Source organism: Enoplosus armatus, chromosome 10, assembly GCF_043641665.1.
Source record: "Enoplosus armatus isolate fEnoArm2 chromosome 10, fEnoArm2.hap1, whole genome shotgun sequence".
In the NCBI taxonomy this organism is placed as follows: domain Eukaryota; kingdom Metazoa; phylum Chordata; class Actinopteri; order Centrarchiformes; family Enoplosidae; genus Enoplosus; species Enoplosus armatus.
In genome coordinates this window covers 12,635,320-12,660,967 of record NC_092189.1, presented here as the reverse complement: position 1 = coordinate 12,660,967, position 25,648 = coordinate 12,635,320, and the positions used below count along the sequence as shown (strand labels likewise).

At 42.0% G+C, this 25,648-nt stretch overlaps 3 protein-coding genes and 1 pseudogene across 3 annotated transcripts; all 4 read right to left on the bottom strand.

The window, feature by feature from the left end:
* Nucleotides 1-3,289: 3,289 nt before the first annotated feature.
* Nucleotides 3,290-6,663, bottom strand: clp1 (cleavage factor polyribonucleotide kinase subunit 1). The gene is made up of 6 exons (XM_070913456.1): nt 6,609-6,663; nt 5,518-5,792; nt 5,231-5,338; nt 4,999-5,118; nt 4,421-4,558; nt 3,290-4,271 (listed from the first exon to the last, which is right to left on the bottom strand). The coding sequence occupies exons 2-6, from the start codon at nt 5,788-5,790 to the stop codon at nt 3,585-3,587; spliced, it is 1,326 nt and encodes a 441-aa protein (XP_070769557.1). The 5' UTR covers nt 5,791-5,792; nt 6,609-6,663; the 3' UTR covers nt 3,290-3,584.
* Nucleotides 6,664-7,196: 533 nt separating this feature from the next.
* LOC139291419 (selenoprotein H-like) lies at nt 7,197-9,562 on the bottom strand. The gene is made up of 5 exons (XM_070913436.1): nt 9,508-9,562; nt 8,973-9,099; nt 8,520-8,662; nt 7,929-8,048; nt 7,197-7,400 (listed from the first exon to the last, which is right to left on the bottom strand). Exons 1-4 carry the CDS (start codon nt 9,521-9,523, stop codon nt 7,942-7,944), a joined length of 393 nt encoding a protein of 130 aa, XP_070769537.1. The 5' UTR covers nt 9,524-9,562; the 3' UTR covers nt 7,197-7,400; nt 7,929-7,941.
* Nucleotides 9,563-10,113: 551 nt separating this feature from the next.
* Nucleotides 10,114-12,284, bottom strand: LOC139291418 (selenoprotein H-like; annotated as a pseudogene).
* A 7,694-nt stretch (nt 12,285-19,978) lies between these two features.
* rtn4rl2b (reticulon 4 receptor-like 2b) lies at nt 19,979-23,875 on the bottom strand. The gene is made up of 4 exons (XM_070913385.1): nt 23,827-23,875; nt 22,115-22,341; nt 21,766-21,996; nt 19,979-20,857 (listed from the first exon to the last, which is right to left on the bottom strand). The coding sequence occupies exons 1-4, from the start codon at nt 23,873-23,875 to the stop codon at nt 19,979-19,981; spliced, it is 1,386 nt and encodes a 461-aa protein (XP_070769486.1).
* Between the last annotated feature and the right edge of the window lie 1,773 nt (nt 23,876-25,648).

Below are 25,648 nucleotides of genomic sequence, written 5' to 3'. Positions count from 1 at the left end.
AATGTCACCGAGGTGTCACAGCACTTGGCCGGGTCTGGGTGTAGAGACCTCTCCCACCTCCAAATTCTCTGCAGATAGACCTCCTTTCCCATTTTGCATCTCTTAAATAAAGCCATGTGCAGCGGTGGTGTTATGTAGTCTGATGCATTTTAGTCCTTCTTTTCCCTCTTTGTCCCCCTGTCTTCTTTCATCCACTAGCCCTGTGGGTAAGCTGCTGGATGTCCCTGTAAAAAAAAACCCAAAACAAATGACACTGTCAGTGGGCAAAACCTAAGTAGAAAAGCTGAAACAAGTACTTGATTAGATTATTTGGCAGCTATTTTGATAATCAATTAATAAATCAATAAAGTAAAAATGCCAAATATTCCCTAGTTTCCTGTTATGTTGGGTGGATAATAAAGGCAATTTGAAAACGTCACTTTGGGCTTTAGGAAACTGTGATTGGCATTTCATTTTTCACCATTTCCTGATATTTCATAGACCAAACAATTCGTCGAAAAAATACAGGGCAGATTAAATCAGTAACGTAAATAGTTGTGGCCCTAAATATAATAACAGAAAGGAGAACACAAGTACCTACAATAATACCACGAATTAAAATGTCCATGTTGTATTTTGCAGGTTCAAACTTCACTGCCAAAGGTTAATTTCCTTGTTAGATTGCAGGGCAGACTCTGAGAGGAGCAGAGATTTCACAACAATCAGGGCTGACTAACCAACTTCATACTGTCCTAAAAAGCTTGCGTTACGCCGTGTGCGTGCGCATTTCGCACCGTTACTCATAAACAGAGTTGTTCGACAGCCTGCTGTTGTTAAACAGACACCTTAATGCCCCGAGGGGGTCAAATGAAACACCTCCCACTACTGGAAATTCAAAACACACTGGAGACAACGATCTGTGACAAGGGTGGACGCCTTTGACACACACACACACACACACATCAGACTAATGTGAGACTCATCTCCAGATGAAAAACTAGTCCGTGCGGTGTCAACACACTGAAAACGGATACGGAGTAACAGTGTAATCTGATAGTTTGGACACACCCCTCTTCTCAACAATCATCAGTACTAACAAATACAGAGCTGTGGCCGAGGAGTGTCTCTGTGCCTGTTGTTAATCATCTCATCTGCCCAACAAATCCTGCTCGACTATAATGGATGTTAATCCCAAAATCTCCGTGTCGAGCCTTGCCTGTCATGTCACCGCTACAATCAGCAGTTAGCGAGCTAACTACGCCGATAAGTGGCCACTCGAGCAAATTTAATCAATTTTCCGAGCAATAGTGACACGCCGGCAGTTGCTGACTGATGTCTTTTTAAAGTCCCCACCATTCAATTGACTATCACTTCATCTCAGAATCATACGTTGAAATAGACCAAGCGTGAAACAACAGGCCAGGGCAGTGCTAGGATTCAGTCAAGACAACTACCACAGTGAACCTCATTAAGATACACTTTTTTAAACTAACTAATAGACGCTGCGATGTTTTAATTCGATGTAACAATGCTCAAGGTAATAAAAAGATATTCAAACGCAATCCATACTTAGTAATCAGTTAGCTCTTACCTAGCCTCGAAAGTTTTTTGCGACACTGCTCAGCCCTTTACCACAGCTAAAAGAGTTAGCTAACATTACCTGGCTAGCATGTAAGCTTTACACTCGCGGAGTCGCTTTCATTAACGGCTGACAAGATAACTGTAGCTTCGTTCAGCTGAACGGTAACCACGAACAGAAGGTAAAACAAGCAGGACATACCTAATATTGAACATGCGCGCTGTCTTGCCTGTAGGGTGTTGGTCGTTACGGTCCTCCTTGAGTTAGCCGCTAGCAAACTACTTAGCTCGCTTGCTAGGCCGACGTCGGAATCCCGGAACTAGTCCATCGTCCCTCAGGTGGGATGAACAGCCAATCAGAGACCGAAGAGGCGTGGACTTAAGAAATAAATCTAACAAACTGCATGATAATATAGTATTGATTTGCTATTACTGTTGTGATTGGCATACATTTTTATTACCAAATGAAATTAAAGGACTACATCTTGGAATAATACACAAATATCATCCTTGCAACACATTTAAATAGCATTTCCTCAAATTGCTCGATTTGCAACAATGAGGAAGAACATGTCCACTTATTTCATAAATGTCTCTACACAGCCCACTTCTGGAGAGAGATATCTCTACTTAGAAACAGGCGTCCTGGTTTTAGGTTATAATACTGGAAACTCTTTAACAGATTATTTTAGTAAAACGTCTGTGCCTTCGTGGAAAGTTCCACATTCATAAGTCAAGAATAATTAGTTTGTAGTCTTTGCTTTTTTACATTTTTTCATACCATCCTTGATTGAAAACCTCAATTGACCAAAATTCTGATGGGAACATAAACATATAAAAGGGTTATGAAAAATCTAAAATCACATTCTTCCTCCAGTGTGTCCTTTCTTTCAGTTTTATCAGCAATATCACAAATCACAATTTGCCTCATGGGGGCTTTACAATCTACAATAAAATGTAGTACTAATGTGTAGTGGGAATTGGGAGGGAGTTTTAGTACAGTAGTTTGGTAAAACAATTTCTTTGTGAAGTTTTCACCACAGATCCCAGATGGTCGACTCAAATCCCCCACAACAGACCCACCTACGATGAAGCCACATCCTGCCAATGTTTGGAGAAATAGCACAGAAAATAAAGGGTGAAGAAAACATGCATATACACAAATATGCAAATCAGGACACAAATTAAATATGCAACATTTGTCTGGGCATCACACAGTATATGTTGTTTTAATTAGATATTGTTATTGTATGTTAAGAAGTTAACTTGCTATCATAATATTTAGGGAAATATCCACATCTTAATGAGGTGAATCTGCATGTAGACCTGTAGAATATTTGATGAGCTCCGGTATGAGCTGGTAGGTGTTTACAGAATAAACAGCAGACAAGCTCTTATTGTTGTGCTCCTAAACAGCCACTGCCATACTAGTACTGTATGTCAGTTAGGATATGGGCGACAGTTTAGTGTCCTTTGCCCTACTTATGTCCAAACAGACATGGTGGACACTACAGGATGACTACAACAGAGAAGGCAGGACTTCCACTTCACAGACACATTCTTAATAAGTTTACATTGTTGGATGAGTCTTTGTGGAAATACTAAATACTAATAAAGCCCTAATAAAGAGTTTTAAAGAGTTAATTGATAACAAAAGAGTTAATTGTTATATATAAATAACACAAAACACACAAACACAGAACCTTTTACATTTAAAAATTTATTACTCAAGAGAAAAGACAATGTTTATAAAACAGATTATCAAGAAAATAATTCCTGCACTGATAAAACATCCCTTGCCACAAATCGCCCAAACATCTGTACATGTGGTCTATAAAATGGGGTATAATTTACAGCAGCCACCAATTTAAGTACTTAAATCTTTTTCTCTTTTGCCCTCTGTAGTCACAAAGACAACAAAGAAACAAAATCCAGCTCTTCTGGAACAAAGTTCTTCTCCACAGAACTCCTCCCTAACATGATCCCCACTTCTTTTGCTACCAAGTCCTCTTCCCTGATGTGCTACTTCATTTCATGTCCATGAAGCGGATGTCCATGATAAGCAGAGTGTGTCTTGGCAGTGGTCTGGGCGCTGGGGACAGCACTTTCATCACCTGTGTTTGTGTGTCCACATAAGTCACCACAATAAAGCCACACACAGGGCTCTCCACGATACCCTTTCTAGCACCTTCCTCTCCGTCCTCAGCACTGCTCACGCTCAGCACATGATACGTGAGGTCTCTCCCTGGTGTCACAGGCACCAGCTTTAGCTGTGTGTCATCCTGAGACATTCCCAGTGGCAAGCACGAGTCTGGGATGGATGGTGCCCCGATCTTGTAGATGCGGACATCTGAGAAACGCACTTCAAAGGAAAAAGGGTAGAAGGACACTCCACGGAAGCCATAGAAATACTCACGGATCTTCTCATCCCGAGTATCCCGTCGGCACTCCTTGGAGCGCTCCACCACCCCCCCAGACTTGGGTAGGAGCACAACCCGCACAAAGTGAGGGAGGTCTCGTTTGAGTTCATTGTAGAGCCTCTCATGGTCCAGCACCAGCACTACATCTACCTCGAAGGCAGAGGCACAGTGGACCAGAGCCTGGTATCCAGACCCCTTCACCCAGCCGCATGTGTTGATGATACAGCCTCCCACGCTGGCCTTCCTGTTCACCTCACAGCGCTGGGAAAACACCTCAGCCAGGCGTGACGTCAGCTACACGTTATGAGAGAAGAACAGATTAAAGTGGGCAGAGACAAAAAAAAAAAAACTGATGACAACGCAGACTAAATTTGTAGTTTGGCAGTGGGCTCTTGGTTTCATACCATTATGTTGCAAAACATCAAGAATCTTTCTTTTCTCACCTTATTGTAAAGTTTGATGTTGGTCCCTGGGGTAGTAGAGCCAAAGTGGTAGACCAAAGGAGCCTGGACGGAGAAACCCTCCTCCACGTCTGCTGGACGCTCGATGCACAGTGCTGACACTGTCCCAGGTACAGACACCTGGGGAGCAGAACGCACTTTTAAAAAACAACCTGGAGAGCGCTGGTTGATTAGGAAACCCAGTAAATGAACACATGGCACTCAAAAACTGATGTTTTTCAACACATCTATCCCAGATACTGTAAGATATTGTGTAGTAGGTCACTGTTCTTGTGCTATAAATCAGTTTGAGTGCCATTTGTCCAGTAAATGGTTTTCCAGAACTTATTGTACATGTGATTGACAGAACCAGCCACATAGGCATACTTTGCTTTCTTGACCAAGAGGAGAGGCATAATAGCTATTCTATAAAACAGAAGCTGTAGTTTCACTTTGCATGAATTCAGGATCATAAATCTACATGACATGATACAAAAATAATAAAAATATCAGCCAGTGATATTCCTCTAATTTCAGATGTCTTGGTCAATGTTTATTATGACAACTCCAATTCATCTTACCCCACTCTGTCCAACATCCAGTTCCACCAGTGTTGGCCTCCGGCCCACCCTTACAGCATAGCTTAATAGCAGCCGGCACACTGTTGACTTCCCCACATCTGTAGGTCCCACCACCATCACCTGAGGGATGATTAATTACTCAATGTCAACGTAAGACGAATTTACTGGGATCTGACAACCTCACATATAAAAGGCCACTGACAATAGCACTTAGATTATTATTGAAACCTACCCTCGGCCCCCTCTCATTGTCCCGCTCTGCTTGTTTTCTCATCTGTTCCAGGGCAGCGTGTGTGTTCAGGTAGAGCAGCATGGGTGTATCCTTGGACACATAAGCCACCTGTGGCGATGAGGAAGAGATACTGGTTATTTGAGCCTCACATTCATCAAATGTCAAACTCACAAAGCCACACAGGGTTAAATGTTAAACCATATCTCTTTGATGAGTTGAATCACCAAGTAAGCCAAAATAAAAACCCACATGAAAACGTTTGCATAGATCCTCCTCCATGTGCTCACCTCTGGCTTCCCGTAAAGATTCACACTGCAGCCTTGCCAGGTGAAAACTGCAATTTTGGAGCCTGGGCCAAATGTGTACTTCTTGTTGCGGTTCAGCTCTGAGCCAAACACCTCAGCCATTCCTGTGAGGAGCTCCAGCTCAACTTGCTCAGCTGCCTCCCCTGCCTCCACCTCAAACCGAAGCTCAGTCTCCTTCTCCAGGTCAAACCTGGTGCTGACCTTCCCAGGTGTTGGAGCATCTTCACTCGTCTTTTCCACACCCTCTGTTGCCATGACTGACAAGAGAAAGTCACAAATACTTGGTAATAATGACATATTAAAACGAAAAAGTTACAAGAATATAATGTGCAACAACAACAACACAATCCAAGTCGTCACAATGTCTCCAATACTGCCATAATTTAAGGGATGAAATTAAAGACTATTTTAATTTCTTTACGAGTAATCATTGACTCTAAAAAAAGACTAGAAACAACTGACATGTTTGTGACATAAATGTTTGTCAAAAGCTGAACTACAAAGTTGTAGAATATATATTTGACCAGGAAGTCTCTTGACATCTATTTTACAAAAGAGACCAGGCCAACATGGCAGCATACACCAACACATAAATAAACACAATTAATTTACTACATTCACATATAGCAAAATACCTGAAAGGTTTGACCCCAGTTTGTGTCTCTCGCTAGCGCTACATTTGACGCAAAACTGAGGATATTTAAAGAGATGATTCACTAAGATTCCTCTTTTTTATGTGGCGTCTGTTATTCAAATACCTCTAATCCTAACTCAACTCTCAACCAAAGTTTAACGTTAAGCAGAAATCTCTGCTCATTCGTACCGTCTTGGGCTAGGAGTTGGTTAAAGTAAAAGTTATCTGAAATTTTTTAGAATATGTTTACTTATCGACTGTGATTAAATAACTTCGCTCATCAGTCATTAGCAGTTAGCACGCCGTAGCTAACTTAGCCATACTTATTTCGGCAGTAAAGGCAGAATGACAGCCTACAAACACTCCAAATGCCGACAAACTATTCCCGTATTGTGTGGTAAATATCTACGAGTAAATTAGTTTCATGTTTAGTACTTACGGACTAATTTCAAGCCTTGTCGAAGAATGAAAATAGGTTCCCAACTATGGAGAGACCGCTGCTGTGGCTGGTCGCGTGATGATGACGTCACGTCATGTTCAACGTTTCTTTCAGTTAAAAAAAAAAACATTTTGAACCGGAAGTTACATAACTACTTTTTACAGCCGCAAGCAAAAATACCGTTACGCTGACAAAATTATATTTGTTTGTGATATAGCTGCAAGCATTATTTTGAGTCTTTGAATGTCATTGAGCCAATCAAAAGTGGATCAACTATGTTTAATATAGAAAAGAAAAATCATCTTTCATCATGTTTTTATGTATTAAGATAAGTTAGTTGAGATATGCATCAATGTTGTAATGAGTTATCAGAATACATTCATGGTTACATTAATCCAACTCCATAAAGCAGAAAATATCTTTGGGATGTTGTGACTTTTCTACAAAAACAATATAATTCCTTAAACTACATAAATAAAAACCTTCCACATAAAAATGACTGCTTTGCTAGAGTAAAAAAACACAAACCCACACTCACAATAAGTAAGAAACAAGAAACACTTTATTTACCAAAAACAGACACAAAAGCACAAAAACGTTGAGAAATGGAGAGAAAAACACTTTCTTCAGGACTCAGAAATGTATTGGCTCAGAGACGCTCCACTAGATGTCACCATGAGTCCAGAAGATGTGAGTTGTTGGAGCTTGGATCATCAGAGGAGGGACTGAGAACATCCCATTGGTCACTCCTCATCATTCTGCTTCCATGGGCCACATGTCTTGAACTCTTGGCTGCATGTAAGACAAGTTTTTTTGTTAAACTGTTAAAATATATACAGTCCTAACACACCACAGGTACTAGCCCTCGCCCTACTAACATCCCTAGTTACCTGTGAGGCCATCAGTCTCTAAGTATGAGGGTAAAGTAGGTCTGTGGGATTTATTTCATTATCAGACCTGCTAATTTCTTCATACAGAGGGATCCACACCATTTTGGCAATAGTCTAATGGCTGAAGGTTGACTAACTTTTTAGACAGTGATATTTCCAGCAGGAGCACTGCATAGCCGGGGTTTTTCACAAATAGTACACATGTACATTAAATCCATGTTTGGTTCCCTCATGTGAAAGTTTGTTTGAAAGCAAACTCCTTTTACCTCCAGTACAAAATAATGTGCATAGTTTCAAGTTGTCAAGTTTAATTTTACAGAATTAAATAAAAAATTTAGAGTGGCCATGCAATCCTTGATTTATTCTGTATCTAACTTTTTCCGCATTATATTATTCTGTCTGACAGATTTGAAATGTTGAATTGACAAACCTTCACTAGGTGTCTACTCAGCCTTCAGAGCCTCCTGTAGAGCAGCAACTATGACATCAGGTTGAGGAAACTTCAGCTTACGAGGCGGACCCTTCTTTATTCCAGTCCACAAAGATGTTTCTTTAAGGATGAGACACGAGTCATTTGTAGGAACAATATAGCAGGAATACTCGTCAAGTGTTACAAATGTCTCTAGAGGATAGCAGTAAAATCTAATGTTTTGACAATTTAAGATGTGTTAACTTCGATACTCAAAAATGAAGTGGTCAAAAAGTGAACAGCAACTGGTGTATCAACCTCTTAACTTTACAGCAAAATAATCATATGATGTGAAACCTTTTGTCTGGGAAGACATGTTGCTCAGTGATATTTTTCAGTGCTAAAACACCAAATGAAATTCCATTCACCACCACCAGTATCCATCTCTAAGTGCATGGCAAGTAGTGGTTCGTAAAATACTGTGTTTTTGTTGTTTGTAATTTTGGTGAGCTGAGCCTTTAAAAAAGCAATTCAAATGGGTTTAAGGCTAATAACTGAGATAAAGACACTTGGCTGGGAATGATGGAAGTCTCCCCTTTTCACCCTCCTCACCTTTGCCTTCATCCTGCAGAGTGATCTCGAAGCTGTTCCTGCGGGGCTTCTCAGGGTTGAGGACCACAGTCAGTTCAGGGTGGGCAGCCAGAAGGGCAGATTTCACCTCCTCAGCATTACGCCCATACACGCGTCAGCTCTTACTGCCAGCCAACAGATCAAATGCCAAAATTATGGATAAAACTTGATTTCACAGAAACAAAGTTGAAATAATTGAAACTGGCGGACCTGACATAAACATATCATTACATTATCCAGAGTCCTGTGTTTCAACATTAAGGATATTGTTGAAAGGAAATACTAAAATTGGATTACAGAACAAGGAAACACTTCCGGACCCTGAGGCCACATTGTATTTGTATTACTTTTACATGTGATTAGGTGCTCAATTAAAGTTTATATACAGTAGTTATTCCACTACAGGCTGTAATGTGATATCACTAAGTTACTCACCAGTGTTCAATGACCACCCTTTGGCCTTCCTGGCCGCTCTCCCCCTCTCCTCTGTCCTTCTTCTCCTCCACAGATGGTTTCTCCTCCTCCGCCTGGACCTCCGCTTTGCGCTTTGTTCCTCGATGACCTGAACACACGTGATGTTTGTTTTCATAACACAGATTAGCTTTCAATACCGTCTAATTAAAGGGACTGTCGTAGACAATAACGTTAGATAAGGCAGTGAGTCAGCTTAGCCGACATAACGTTAACCTATTAACCTCTTTAGCGATCGAAATCAGAAAATCACTGATGTAAATCTTTTATCATTTAGTAAAGTTTGGATGCTTTGCTCCGCCATTAAGCTAGCTAAGTCAATGTTAACTCCATGGCAACCTAAAAGAGAAAGTCTAACCTGACAACCACTATAGTAGTGGTATAACACACTGTACCTGTACATTGACTTGAGAGGATACATCACATCTCTATAATGTTGCTAGATAAAGCAGTTGAATTCGTTCTTAGTAAACACGTAAGCTAGCGACAACACACCCACCTGCTTTAGACGCCATTATTGTTACAAAATTTTCGCGCGCATGTCGACTGTACCACAATATTTGGCTGAAGGGGTTTTCAGAATGACGGACGAAACCATTGTTAACCATTACGAAGGTTTCCTCTGAAACATTTCCATCAAACTTCTGGTTTTCCTTACTGGTACTTTGATGTACAGTCTATATAACACACAGCAGTGAAATTACAGTTATAGAAACTTAGATTTGTTGTGATATGGTTACAAGTATTATCTTGAGTGTTTGAATGTCATTGAGCCGATCAAAAGTGGATGGGCCGTGTTTTATATACAGAAGAAAGTGCATCCGTCATCATTTCTAAATGTATTAAGATCTTAAGCAAGCTGAGATATGCGTTAATATTTTAATTGAGTTATCAGAATGCGGTCATGGCAAATCTGTACAGCAAATATGATCTTTGGGATGTTGTTGTGACTTTTCTAAAACCTAAGACGACATAATTCCTGAAACTACATAAATAAAAACCTCCCACATACAAATGACTGCTTGGCTAGAGTGAAAAAAAAAACACAAACCCACACTCACAATAAGTAAGAAACAAGAAACACTTTATTTACCAAAAACAGATATAAAAGCACAATAAACGTTGAGAAATGGGGAGAAAAACACTTTCTTCAGGACTCAGAAATGTATTGGCTCAGTGACACTCCACTAGGTGTCACCATGAGTCCAGAAGTTGTGAGCTGTTGGAGCTTGGATCATCAGAGGAGGGACTGAGAACATCCCATTGGTCACTCCTCATCATTCTGCTTCCATGGGCCACATGTCTTGAACTCTTGGCTGCATGCAAGATGAGGTTTTTTGTTAAACTCTTAAAATATATACAGTCCTAACACAGCACAGGTACTAGCCCTCGCCTGACTATCATCCCTAGTCCGACAAATATTCCGTTTATTAGGAGATGCTAGTAAAAACAAGTAAAACAGTAAATGTCCAAACTTTTTGGATGGTGACATTTCCAGCAGGAGGTATGCCAGGGTTTTTCCACAAATAATATACATGTATGTTAAATCCATGTTTGGGTCCCTCATGTGAAAGCTTTATCTCCTTTTACCTCAAGGACAAAATAATGTACAGAGTTCTCAAGTTAAATTTTACAGCTGAATTATTTAGTGTGACCGTGCATTCCTTGATTAATTTTGTATCTAGCTTTTCAGAATAATATTATTGTCTGACAGCTTTGAAATGACCAACCTTCACTCTGTGTCTACTCAGCCTTCAGAGCCTCCTGTAGAGCAGCAACTATGACATCAGGTTGAGGAAACTTCAGCCTAGCAGGAGGACCCATCTTTATTCCAGTCCACAGAGATGTTTCTTTAAGGATGAGACAGAAGAGTCATTTGTAAGAACAATATAGGAGCTTAGCAATACTCGTGTTACAAATGCCTCTCGAGGATAGCAGTAAGATCAAATGTTTAAGACAATTTAAATGGTGATCAAAAAGTGAACAGCAACTTGTGTACCTACCTCCTAACTTTAGAGCAAAATAATCATACACATAACACAATAAACACAGGGCACACATTATGCCTTAATTTGACACAGGGGTATCATGTGTTGGCAAGTGTTTCATTCTTGGTGCAAATATTATTCTCTCTGGTGGCTCTCTGCACTCCTGGTAAACAGCCTCCTGTTGATTGTTGGTTTAATGAGACAGCAGAGATATTCACAAGTACAAGTATTGTAAGGTTTTGAAATGATTATACTTTCTTCATTTCGTTAGTTAACACCTCAGATTTACAGCTGATGTGAAGTCTTTGGTGAATTGAACCTTCAACAGCTGCTACAAATGGGTAAAAGTCCAAATCTGAGATAGTGACACGCTGAGAACGATGGTCGTCTCTTTGTTGACGCCACATGGCCAAGTTATTCTCGGATTTCCCCTTTTCGACCCCCTCACCTTTGCCTTCATCCTGCAGAGTGATATCGAAGCTCTTCTTGCGGGGTTTCTCCGGGTTGAGGACCACAGTCAGTTCAGGGTGGGCAGCCAGGAGGGCAGATTTCACCTCCTCAGCATTACGCCTATACACGTATCAGCTCTTACTGCCAGAGATAACAGATCACCCATCAGATGGACATCTGAGCAGGCTACTAAAGATGTGGCTGCATATGATAAAGCAACTACGTATATTTACTCAAGTACAACTTTGAACTTCTTTACTTGAGTACTACTACCATTTTATACTCATACTCAACTACTGAAGTATCCAAGTAGTTATTCCACTATAGGCTGTAATGTGATATCACTGAGTTACTCACCAGTGTTCAATGACCACCCTTTGGCCTTCCTGGCCGCTCCCCCCCTCTCCTCTGTCCTTCTCCTCCACGGATGGTTTCTCCTCCTCCGCCTGGACCTCCGCTTTGCGCTTTGTTCCTCGACGACCTGAACACACGTGATGTCACATTACTGTTTTCATAACAAAGACTAGCTTTCAATACTGACATTATCATCATTAAAGTGACACTTAATAGTAAATCTTTTATCATTAAATAAAGTTTGGATGCTTTGCTCCACTGTTAGCCATTAAGCTAGCTAAATTAATCTTAGCTCCATGGCAACCTAAAAGATAAAGTAACCAAAACATGACAACCACTGTCGAAGTGGTATAACGCACTGTGCCTGTATATTAACTAGACAGGATACATCGCATCTCTGTAATGTTGCCAGATAATGCAGTTGTATTTTAGATGCTAAGATTGTACAACACACCCACCTGCTTTAGACGCCATTGCTGTTGCAAAACTTTGGCGCACAAATCGACTGTACCAAAATATTTGGCTGAAGGGGTTTTCAGAATGACGGACGAAACCATTATTAGCAAGGTCATCGATCAAACTTCAGGTTTTCCTTACTGGTAATTATATAAAAATATATAGGTATATATCACAAGTAAAGAACCATCTTTATTTACAGTTTGTGGTAACTATCAATCAGATACATCCACAGTCCACAGGTTGAGGTGTTGGATGAGTGACAAAGGAGTTTGAAATAGAGGCCAACAATGGACTTGTTTCTGTTTTTTCTTTTGTTTCTTTTGTTTGTTGTATCACAATTTGATTGGACAACATGCTGCATGCAGTGTATCATATTTTAAACAAGTTTGATACACAGATGGGGATTCAGGACCTCTGACAGAATCATGGGAGTTCTTTTGGTCTCATATTTGCGTCATCCCACCCAGCTAAAACCTAGATCAACTTCTCCTTCTGGCTATTCCAGCTGAAGATCTGTATAATGCAAACAGTGGGACAGATTAATGCAGGACCCAAGGGTTGTGCTCCCATATTCAACAATTGTCTGCATAATCCCCAAATGTAGAGCTGTGAGAGACGGCTGAAAGACAGCATCCAAAGCAAACAAGAAGAAAGTGAGAGAAAACCCTGCGGAGCAACAGACGGATGTGTTTGCATTCTCCAAAGTCAAGAGCAAATATGGTGTTGCCGGAATAGCAATACCAAATCCACGTGTCTTTCATAGTGGATGTGGCAGTCACATTTTTGGGCACTCAAAACGAATTGTCTGAAGGACGTCACAAGCTGCGTCTGTGCCAACAATCCTGAGCTATACAACCTCCCAGAGCGAGGCGGTGTGACTGACTCACAAGCTTCATCTAATCACTGTTCTTTTGTTTTCTTGTTAACAACAAACTCAAGGCCCACACTTAATCACTTTTTTTCTTGCTGTCTTTGCTGTATGATTACATCTTTCCCTCCTCCTGTAACAGACCAGACACATTCAATCTCTGCTGTTTCTTTGGATCCCAAACTGTATTTGCAGTCTGTTGCAGTGTATTTTTAGCAGCGTGCATAAACCTTCAGAGGAGCGGACAGACTGTCAGGCAGATGTGCCCTGTCTTCACCCCGCTCTCCGATTTTACGTCTAACTGACTCAAGACCGGATGCACAGAATCTCTTGGCTGCTTCCACACTTCACCATGTGTAGTCCTGTGATCAAGTGCACACGTTCATGCTCACACACACTCATGCATGCACGCAGATATTTCTGTGCAGACACACAAGTAAGCAGAGGAAGCAGATATTTAATTCAGAAATCCAGGTCTTTTTTTGTATGTTTGCTGTTCTCAGCTGCAGCATTTTAAAGGTTTATTCTGATGTGTAATTGGTTCTGCTAAATCTGTTGAGCACTTCACAACATAAAACATTTCAAAAGAAACAAGAAACAGTTTGTTTTCAGTTAATTCTTGTATGATGTTTTCAGTTGTGAGTAAGTACATTTACTCAAATACTATAGTATTTACAGTTTTGAGGTTCTTTTTTTGAATATTTCCAATTTATGCAACTTAAGACTTTCCAATTTAGATTTTACATAAAAAGCATGCGATAGGCTTTTAAAATACGATGCATTGATAAAGATTAAACCAGTGGTTCCCAACCGTTTTGACTTGTGACCCTTCACAAAACACCAGTGTCTGTTGGGGTCTCTTGCCATGTTTCACATGTGTTTGTGTTGTTAACAGTTCAAACAAAGAGACATTTTCACTCTAAACTTCTCACATACTTTCATTGAAATAACTGTTCAAATGATCCAATATTTCACAAAAAGAAAAGATTAGAGAAAAGTCCAGAATGCCTTTTATGTAACATATATAAACTAGCTCCATGGCCAGCTACAACAGTAAAATGCTGCTTACGCACTGATGCATCATATTAACAATCTAATAATGTGATTGTTGTTTTATAATAATCATAATACTTATGTACTTTTACTTAAGTGAATGTGGGACATTTTAATAATATTTTTACATTGTTCTATTGGTACTTTTACATAAGTAAAAGGGTATGTCGTCCATCTCTGGATGTTTTACAGTGTATTTTAAAAGCTGCTAGTGTTCTACTTTTCACTATAATCAGTTCTCTGTGGATGAATGTAGCTGCAATTTTGTTTATTTTTATGTTTTTGGTGCACTTGAAGAATTACATGAACCTCTGTGGTTTGAGTCTCCAGCTTTTGGGGCTATGAATACCATTTCAAAACCAGTTGCCTGAAATAAAACTGTATGAGTTAAAAGCAATCTTTTCGTCTCCTAAAGTCCTCCTTTCTTTTGGCATTTTGTAAATAGTTTGGAGGTTCCCCACTGATGCCCTTTTTGGTAGCACTTTATCCAGTGACACACACAAACAAGCAATGGTCATTGTTGCTCAGTGGGTGAACTCATGGCAAAGTCTCAATGTTTCTGTGAGAATGTGTTGTGTTTCCACTCAAAAGGATTTATTCACACGGTCATAGGATCTCCCTGTTTTGCCTCTCTCTTTTTGCTTCCTCTTCCGTTTGGTGAGTTATCAGTTCACTGCTCCGGAGGCTCATGTTTCCACGTGCTGGTGCTGCGAATGATGTTCATCAATTATGGATGTCATGTTGACTGCAGCGCTTTGTCATACTGTAGTTATAAAGCTATTCTCTTATATAATGTAAAGAAAAGGCAACTATTCTATTCTTTTGTTTCAGGGTAAACACTCAACATGCAGTGGCAGTGAATGAATCCATTTCATCCTCCTCAAAGTCTCCCTCAGCCTCTTTGTTTCCATCTCTGGCCCTCTGACGTCAGGGTGTGACTCTCTGTTGGCCCTCTGCAATCAAGACATGTGTGACGGTGAACACGCCAATGACACGCAAGCCATCACGCCAACTTACACGAGCCAACACACAGGCTTCATGGCCAAGACGAGCATAACCATGTGGGGGAGACTGTGGCAGCGAGAGAGAGAGAAGCGCTGGAGTGATAGGGGTTCAGACAAAGACTGAGTGACAGCATATGAAAGGCAGGCAAACACACAAAAGAGAGGAAAAAAGACAGAGGCAAGAAAAACAGGATAGAGAGTTGGGGGAGAATGAGTGGGCACAGTGTGCGATAAGCGCACATCATCAAAGGCTTCAGAGAAATTCTCTCTGCTAATGGCCTGGTTGTGTTCCTCCTGCACCGGAAAAACAGCATATATGTCCCATGACCACCCAGGCAGCTGCTTTCAAGCACAGAGGGCAAACACCTACAGTTCTGCCATGAAACAGCAACTTGGAAGTATGGGGAGGGTAATCACATCGGTCACGATTAAAGTTTTTGATGTGCATTTCTCGAGGTGGTTAACACTGGCAGGAAAAGCCGAGGGGAGACGTCCACAGTCATCTATCACTGCCAGCTGCACTATTCTGTGAAATTATGACCCACAGGAAATGTCAGTTTACATAATGAAAGTTCAAAGCTGCTTCCAAAGCTGTTTTACCATGCCAGGAGTCATAATGTGAAGTACTTATGATTCTTTAAGTTGAACTTGGTCAACCGTACATCAAAAGCTTTACTAGTACAGGACAATGTCCTTTATTCAAGACAACAGCTGTGATATTTCACTTGTTTCTGGTTACAAATAATGTCCATGAAAAGTGTAAACCCATGGATGGTTTGCCATTTTCAGAAGCCTTGACTGCCAGAAATCATGCTCTTGTTTTAAAAAATCCTTAAAGCAAAAGTTCAACATTTTGGGAAATATTTTCTGGCGGAGAGTTAGATGAGAAGATTGATACCACTCTCATGTGCTAACTATGCAGCTACAGACAGCAGCTGGCTAGCTTAGCTTAGCACAAAGACTGGAAACAGGGGGAAACAGCTAGCCTGGCTCTGTCCATCAGTAACAAAATCTGCCTACCTGTACCTCCAAAGTGTCAGTTTTTACACTTCAGTTTTTGTACTGATTAAAGAAACAAGATACAACGTGTTAATTAGTGAGCTTTAGAGGTGCTGGGAAGCAGATTTTGTCACCTTTGGATAGCTTTATCAGGTTGCCAAGCACAAGAGAGCAATTGTAAACTCTCAGACGAAAACTATGACAGACACGAGACTTTCTCCAATTCAGCGCTCCTGGAGGGCTCAACAGTAAGAACTCTCTATGCAAAAGCCATGAATAGACTTTTGGAATAAGTACAAAGTGATACCTTAATTATAAAACCAGAGAGGTGAGAACGGTTGTTGTCTAAATATCTATGTGTATGCATAAGTGTATGTACTCTCACACTCAACATATTCACTGTGTTGGCAGTGTTGGAAGTACAAGAACTATCTTCTTGTCTTTCATTGCTTTCTATTTTCTTTCCCTAATTCAAAACGTCTTTATCCAGAGTTTCTCCCATAATGCTGATGTTAGTGCCTGATAATGCTAAAGATGCTAACAGGCCCAATTCGATATTTGTAGCCATGTTAGGAATTGCAATGTCTGTCCATCCACTTTGGTCCAGACTCAAATATCTAAACTACTACTGGATTGCTGAATTGATGCTAAACCTTTTTTAAACCTTGTTGGAACCATAGACACTATCTACGTGTTAAATCTGACTGAAAAGATGTAGAGCAACGGAAAAGAAAAGTTCTGAAAGAAAGATGCTGTTATGGACAATAAAGTATGTGGGTTGTTGGTGATGATGATTTATCTGTTGTAAACTATGACTGGAAGGAGTCAGGGAGCTTTCTTCACAGAGAGGAGGAAAAATAAAGGAGAGAGAAGAGGAAGAAGGAAAGGTGAGAGCAAAGCAAGGTGTGAAAGTGATGAATAGTTTGTGAGCTGGAAGACAAAAAGGATTAGAAGGCCGCTCAACCAAACTTCTCTGAACTTTATTGTGTGTATGTGTGTGTGTATTTGCACATGTAAGTGTATGTGTATGTGTCCTTGCACTTGCAAACACATGCATGAGTGTGTGCATCACCATCATCATCATCATCATCATCATGGCAAGAGTTAATCTGTTGAGGGGGTGTGCTGATTCCGGGACACATCGTCACATTTTCATCCTGGCGTTTTCCCCATTCTGCCCCTTCCCTGAATCATACCTCAGCATACCCCCCCCCCCCCCCCCCCACCCCCCCACCACCACCACCACCACACACACACACACACTCACACACACCTCAACAGCTCATTCACCCACCTCTCTGTATAACATCCCAATATAGCTGCCTTCTGCCCATGAGAGAAGTGCTTGTGGCGAGGAGTGAACACAGCTGAGACTGGTGACCTTCACTAAACACACTCACACTGTCACACATGGATTTCTTACACTTCACACACTTGCGTACTCCCTTCTCTAAGGCGTTTGACAGGAGAACTATGACGTGATTCTCGTTGAAAGACTGTTGACAAGGACGCCAAAGCTATCAGATGTCAAAATTAAACACTCTGAAGATAATAACCACATTAATACTTCTAATTATCTTATTTCAATGTGCTTCTAGTGTGAAAATATAAAATATTGCCCAGGAAAAATTCTATTCAGTAGGTTTTTGAAGACTAGTTGAATTCATTGTTGCAACACTAAACTACCATCACCTTTGTGCTTTATGCACCTTTATACTCAAACCACTATGTCAAGGTTTCTACTGTCTCTTATTATCTGGATACATTTGTTTTTGTGGTTATGTGCCAGCTCACGAACTTGTGTCCATTAATTTGTATTCCTATTGTGGCATCAAAGACGACAGCGGAACAACAAATAAACTCCCACACACTTCTGTTTGATTGTTTCTTTAGTTTTTAATAAAGCAAAAACACTTTCCCAACAAGTTTTTCAATTAAAAAATACAGACTCTAACAGCGCAGCAGTATCTGTCGTGTTCTATGCAGAAACTCACAGTTGTGGTTCAGGTTGATGGGTAAGGATTTATTAACATATGGGGTTGACAGGGACCATATTGCCCACCATGAATAATGCAGATCACAATCAGGTTGGATTGGCTTTTGTTGAACAGATTGTCGAGTAAATGCCCGTCCCATTTTCCAAAAACACTCAGTGGAGTCAGAAAGGTTCTCTAATAAAGTACAGCTTTAATATGAGAGAGGTGGTTTTATGTATGACAACTTGACCGTGGTCTGTTCCATAAAATACAGATAAAAATCACTGAAATCAGATGAAACCCTCAAATTTACATTTGTTCAGAAAATAGTAAAAAAAGAGAAAAAAAGAATACATATAGATACACAAATTCCCATGCATTTCTGAAATTGTACAATTTTGAAACAGTTTTGGGTCCTCGAGACATAAAATGCTTTTTCAACTTTCAATCAGAGTTAAAAAGAAAAACACACATCCTCTTAAATACACACACAGTCGCACAGTGTAATGTAACAGAAGCCAGCAAGACAGAGACCTGAGGCTTCAAACGACACAGAGGGCTGTGTAGGATTAAGCCCTGGTGTTGTCTTTACCTTGTTCTGTGTCAGAGCGGACATACAGACTAACAGACAGGAAAACAGACAACACACAGGCAAGCACCCATTTTAAGAAGAGACCTGATCAAACTGGTTTTCTCAGGTCTTTGGCTATTAGTGTACAATAGTTAATCAATCACACACAAAAAAAATCAGAATCTGGAGCACAGGTCTTCCCTTTTTTGGTAGTGAGCATCTATTTCTCTGCTTAAATTGAAAGTGAGCTCTCATATGTTTAATCAGGAACAAGCATTTAGGTTGTCTGAGAGAGGAAGAGACAAGACTGGAGAACATGAGGAGCGAAAAAGTTTCCACGTCATTTGTCTTTTCTATCACCACAAGTTCTCGTTTACTAAATGGTACTAAAAGTAAAAATCCAGCTAGTCTAATACACAGAGCAGTTTGTGATGAGTGTGTGTACAGTGATGATGTGTATTATGTACAAGTGTGGGTGGAGGTGGTGGTTTGCTGGCATCTCTGGGATCATACAAGATTTTGAATCTGAAGAGCGGACAGCCGCTCTTGGCTGTATCTAATGATCCTCTCGTGTTTTTCAGCCTTCAGATGAATATCTAAAGCTCACTCACATTGTATTGATTTTCTTTCCACGTCTCCCTGTAATTCTTTTTTTTTTTTTTCTTTCCTCCCAAGCATCTCATTATCTGTGTTAATCCAAGTCTTTCTCCTACTTCTGGCAGTGCCAAATCATTAATCACCACTTTTGTTCATGATAAAAGAAATAAATTAGCGAGGGATAACGTTAGCAGTGATTGGATGGTGAGTGCTAGTTGATATAGAAAATAGCTGTAGATGAGTTACAACGCCTGCGTTGTTTACAGCTGTGTTATCAAAAAACATCTGGAGACACCACCAGCTGTCTGCGTGTTGTGTCTCGATCATTTCATGAATGTTGTTATAGTTTTCTGCCTTTGTATGGTCACTATCAGAGTCTCCATGATGTGATCCCTGATTTTTTTAAAGCCCGTACCAATAAGCAGCAGCTACTTCAACACTGAAATCCTGTCCTGCTCTACATCAACTCAACTGATCTCTGCTCTTTAAAGCAGCTCCCCGCTGCCTCGCCTGTCTCCCCACGTCAGTGTAGCGCCCCCTGCGAGTCGAGGAGGTAACTGAAAGGAATCAAGATCCAGGTTTTTGTTAGAGTTGGAAAGAGCAGGGGGAGAAATCGGAGGAGAAAAAAAAGGGCGTGAAGGAGAGAAGAGTTCAGCCAAAAAGGAAATGGAGAGAGAATGTGACTATGGAGAGGGAGAGGGAGAGGAGGAGGAGGAGGGATGGGGTGCAGGGTAAGGAGGAGGATGAGGGGAAGGCTGGGTTGTCATAGCCTGGGGGGCACTCCAGCTCAAAGCAGCGGATGGATGCGTCTTCGTTGCCGTAGTTGGCCCAGTATTCTTCTTGGTCCAGCTTGGGGAGGGCTGCCTCATCTGCAGACAGTTCATACTTGGAGGAGATGGTTTCGGAGGGGGGTTTGGGAAGGTACTGGGGCTTCACGGCGGAGAAAGGGAAGGCCTTCACCGTCTCTGTGCTCTTCTGGTACGAGGCCTTAGATGAAGATGCGGGCTTGTGTTTGGAGAACCACCAGCGGGTCTTGGTGCTGAAGGTGGTCGTGGTGCTGCCAGCCAGGGAGCCGGGGTCAGGCAGTGGGCAGAGGGCGAAGTCCAACTCCCGGAGGAATCTGAGGTCTTGGCCACGACGTTGGGATGGGGAGGTGCACATGAGCTCAGAGGAGGAGATGCGGGCCTTGCGGAACCACTCCCAGAGGGGACGAGCCTCACAGCCGCAGGACCAGGGGTTACCATTGAGGCGGAGGAACTGGATGCCTTGGGTGTCTTTCATGGCCTGGCCTGGCAGCTCGGCCAGGGAGTTGTTGAACAGGTAAAGGATGGTCAGGCGGCCCAGGTCACGGAAAGCGCGACGGTTCACCTGCCGGATGCGGTTGTCATGGAGAAGGAGGCGGTCCAGGTTGACCAGGCCTCTGAACACATTCTCAGAGAGGGCACGGATGCGGTTTCCATGCAGAAAGAGATGGGTGAGGTTGACCAGATCTGCAAACAGGTCATCTTGCAGAAAGTGGAGCTGATTATCCTGCAGCAAAGACAAAATACAAGAAGATTTAGTGCCGTTGAAAAACACATGGGAAGATTAAATCTGTTGGGTTTCAAGAAAAAGATCTCTCTTAAATTGACCAATAAATGCTAATGTTTAGATCTCAGATGATTTACAGCTTTATGTATCTTAACCGAGCCATACATCTAGAACTTATTAGAAGCTCTTATGTATAACATGTCTTTTCCTTTTTAGAAACAGTCCAAAATAGTCCAGAAATAGTCCCACACCTCCACCATCACTTTCTCTTTAAGTTACCATATATGTACATGTACACGTCCTATTTGAAAGTAGCTTTACATGGTCAGAAGTGACCTCTACTGAGTTTTTTTATTCCCTGATAAGCCATCTTGGCAGGACTCCAGCAGCTGAGATCAGCTGTCAAAAAGCTGACAACAACTCTGGCAAGAAATACTAGTGTATTATACACTTATCTATATGTGCATGGAGTATTTGGCATCCACTCACTTATCATTCTGTGTAATTTGTTCCCTGCAATCAATCTGAGAGCAATCATGTTATTAATACTGTTAATACAAAGATGGTAACAGTTTTCCACCATTGAATCGTTCTAATTGTTCCTGCTGAGGTGTGTTTGGCTCTAGATCTTATTTGTGTTGATATTGACTTATATTACATCATAGTTTGCATTTTTGTGACTAAGTGCAACTCACTGAACCTTCTTAAAACAGTATAAAATCTTCTGTATGTGTGTGGGTCTTCAGCCTGCATGTTGGCAACTGGAAAGTGACTAATATGCCCATAAACCAATTCTGCAACACAAGTGTGTATTCCTGCAAGCCTCACGTGTACATACTCAAGCATGACTATCAAATATGTGTCTTTGCTTGTGTGTGTTTTTAGGTGTGTGTGCGTGCTGGCTTTACCTGCAGGTAGAGGAACTGCAGGCTGTACAGCTTGTGGAAGAGGTCATGGGGGAGAGCGGCCAGCTTGCAGCGATGCATGTGCAGGCTCTGCAGCTTCTCCAAGCCCCTGAAGGCTCCACCTTCCAGACGCTGCAGTGGGTTATCGCCAAGATCCAGCTCCTCCAGCACCCTGAGGTTACTGAAGGCCCCGGCCTCGATCCATGTGATGTTGTTGCCATACAGCCAAAGCACCTGCACAGAATGAAGAGAATATAATAGGATGAGAGAGGAGAAAGAAAAGACTATAAAATTGTCTGTAAATGTTGCTGGGGAATTCAACCGATGCAAAAACATGCTCTGCCGTTTTTACCTGTGTCTCGAAGCCAAAAGAGTCTGCCCGAAGCTCTGTGATGCGGTTGTTCTGCAGGAAAACACGCTGTGAGTCATATGGCACACCAGCCGGCACTATGGTGATGTTCTGGGACTGGCAGCTGACCGTCATGGGCGTCGGGTAACACACACACAGCCTGGGGCATGCCTCCACCCCGCCCGGCTTCACCACCACCAGCCACAGAATCAGCCACAGACACAGTCCACCTGGAGAGAGACAGAAAGGCAGAGGAGGTTAATTCTCAACACAACTGAAGGTCAGGTTAGCAGCAAAGGGCCATTGTTGCAGTAGTTAGTCCTGGTCTAGCCCTGTACATTGTGTGTGTGTGTGTGTGTGTGTGTGTGTGTGTGCGCGCGAGTGTGTGTGACAGAGAGACAGACAAAGAGAGAGAGGTTGATTTCAGCTTGTGTCTTTCTTTGCTGTCTGTCTGTCAAACCTCTTGCTGTTGTCAGTGATTCTTTTTAGCACTGCTGTGCTCTCACCCGTGACTTGTTGATGATCCCAGTTCATATATAATTCACCAGATTACATTACAGAAATCATTCAGCCATTCATATCCACCAGGTCACTTTACATTGGTCTCCATGGCTGATGTGACAAGGTTACATAACTCTGGATTTCAGCAGTTTGGAATAGAAAAAGAAACACCACAGATCTACTGTAAAGACCTCTAAGAGACAAAAAACGTGAACCCCGCGTGCCTCTCTGCATTAGATTAACCTGGTTTCCTACTTCTCAGGCTATCAAAAGGATCTTTCCATTGAGAGGTTTGCCACGCAGAGGGCACGCGTAAAACCTGCAACCAGACCCGGATCAGTTTCGTTCCTATCAAAATTGCAACAGCTTCTTGGCACAGGTCGGATAACCGTGCACAAAAGTGTCCACCGCGGGAAAAGCACATGCATTAAATAATAATGAAGTTCCCATTCATCTTCTGTGCGCAAGATTTTCCAGCGGCTCACCTCTTGACCTCTTAACAAGTTGGACTATTAGCTGCGCTGGACGCTGAGGCAGAACTGGAGCATTTGAGAGGAATTGGACACCTTTCTAGATTCTTCCTAAGTCTTATTTACCCCAAAGTGGCCATGAGAGGAGAAATAAAGTTCAGAAGCATGCGCGCATTAATCATATCTCCATGCGTAAAGGAGCTAAGGAGAGATTGGATAAGGAGCCTTGATAAACTATACAGGAGAGCCAAAACATATAAACTTTGATCACGTGTTGTAAATTACCTTTCATATAGATGACGATATCACACAAATTCACACTTAAATTAGATTTCCTCTAAATCTTTGCGCAAAAATGTTCCAAAGAGTGCACACTCTGGCTCCCTCTATGTGCTACATTCTTCTACATTTCTAACATCCATAATTGACAAACACGATTTAAATTTAATTTGATGTTGAACAATGTGTAAGTCTTGGCAAACAATTTAAAATATATGCAAAATGGCTTAGTGCGTAAAAGCGTAAAAAGTCTATGAATTCAGTTTTCCACAGATACACAAGGCTGGTGACACCCAGAATCACACGGAAATATTAGTGATTTTGGAGATTCAGTTTTAAATCTTGAGAAGTGCACACTAATGAGTGACAAGCAGAAATAAGACAAATAAATCACACACATGTATTTGCAAAATCAAAAGCCCTCGACACATTGAACCTGCAGGTGCAGGACGGAGAGCTACTCACTCTTGAAGTTGTGTGCGCTGGAGCTCCTCATTGTCCAACGAGTCTGCATCTCGAACCAAAGCCGAAAGCGAGTTAGCCTGCGCGGCGAGGAAGTGCCTGCTTGCTGCTATCTCTGCTGGGGTTCAGCTCTGGTGAGCGAGTCGCTGAGGCTTCTGAGGCAGTGACGAACTGGAGTCCCGGGAAGCCGTTTATACTCGCGGCCGGCTCGTCGCCCACAGACGTGGGCAGCGGAGGATCCTCTCTACGTCAGCCCGGGAGAGGAGGGGGGAGGCACCGGGGGAAGCACAAGAAAGGCAGTGGCAGGGCGGGTGCTGTCACTGTCCTCACTGTGGCGCAAGGAAGTAACGCATCACTGTCTGTCAAAGGTATAAAGATTGTGTCCTGATTATTATTATTATTATTATTATTATTATTATTGTGATGGTGTGATTAAAATACGGTCTTTTATAAGACATTTCTTTCTGAACATGAGCAAAGTATCCTACATTTTTCCATTCTTTAAAGAGTTGAAGTTAGCCCACTTTTAGTTCTATATTTCATAATTTAAGACAAAGCAGTGTGGGAGGAAACAGGCTGATAATGAAGACTGCAGGTGGGAGGGCGGGTTTTCTGGGAAAAGGTAAGAATATTTACTGCATGACTGCTGGTTATCAGGAGTGTGTTTGTGTGGTTCCACCGTGGCACATGCGCTCACGAGGGGGTTTGGAGGAGGATAGGAGGTGGGAAAACTCATTTGGCATTAAAAGCAAAAAAAAATCATCTGTCTCATTCAGCGTAGGCCAGTTTGGAAAGAAGACAAGAGCCGCCTACAAGTCAGCAGAGCAGATGAACATGAAAGGGAAACCCAGCGGTGGAGCGAAATGATCTAACGCAGCATATGGACTCGGGCAGCGACACATTTCAGCGGGACAACACATACTGTACGTCCAGTTACAAAAATACTCCTTTATCCTTCTACATGTATTAAAGCAACGCAGAAGTAACGGAGGGTGTGACGGAGGATGCTGTCAACTCAGTGACACTGACGCTGAAGTACACTAAGTGATTGAAGTCACAGTTTCGGCCTCATTACACGTTGGCTGCAGTGCTAATAACAGTTTGCTGGAGACGGTGCGGTGCAGCATGTGGGACGGGACGTGGGACGGGACATGGAGGTCTTCTTTATGTGAACTCACCCGTGTCAGGGTAGTGGTGGGCCGGGTTTGCTCACTACTGAGTCCTCCTTTCATGACACAGGTCAAGGCCAGGTCCACCATGATTCACATCATCTGTTCCCAAGTGAACACACACTCACCAAAACCTGCTCCATGGAAGGTCATCTGCAGCTCCAAGCTGTGAGCGCATCGCGGGGCAGAAGTTGCGCGTCTGGAATCACACTGTTTCTTGGCTGCAGTGTAGTAATTTGGGGAGGCAGACAGCTCAACAGTCAGGCATTAGTTGCCTCCACGGGGGTCTGTGGTACAGATAAGGTCACGCGCATGTGTGTGTGCCTGCATATAATGTTTTCACACTTGGCCCCAGGATAACTGGGGGAGGCAGCCAGCCCACCAAACAGACTCCATCTTCAGGGAGGCTGTGGGAGTGTGTGTGTGTGTGTGTGTGTGTGTGTGTGTGTGTGTGTGTGTAATGCAATAATGAACCATCCAAACACATAAAAAAAATGCATGAATGTATGTAACAACACACACACACACATACACAGAGCCCCTCCTTTACATCCTCTCATCAGCCTGCTGTGTCAAAGTGAATCACGGGCATGCTGGCATTTGAACTGGTGTAAACACAGCATGTTCAAAGGATCTGTCCTGATACTAAAACAAAT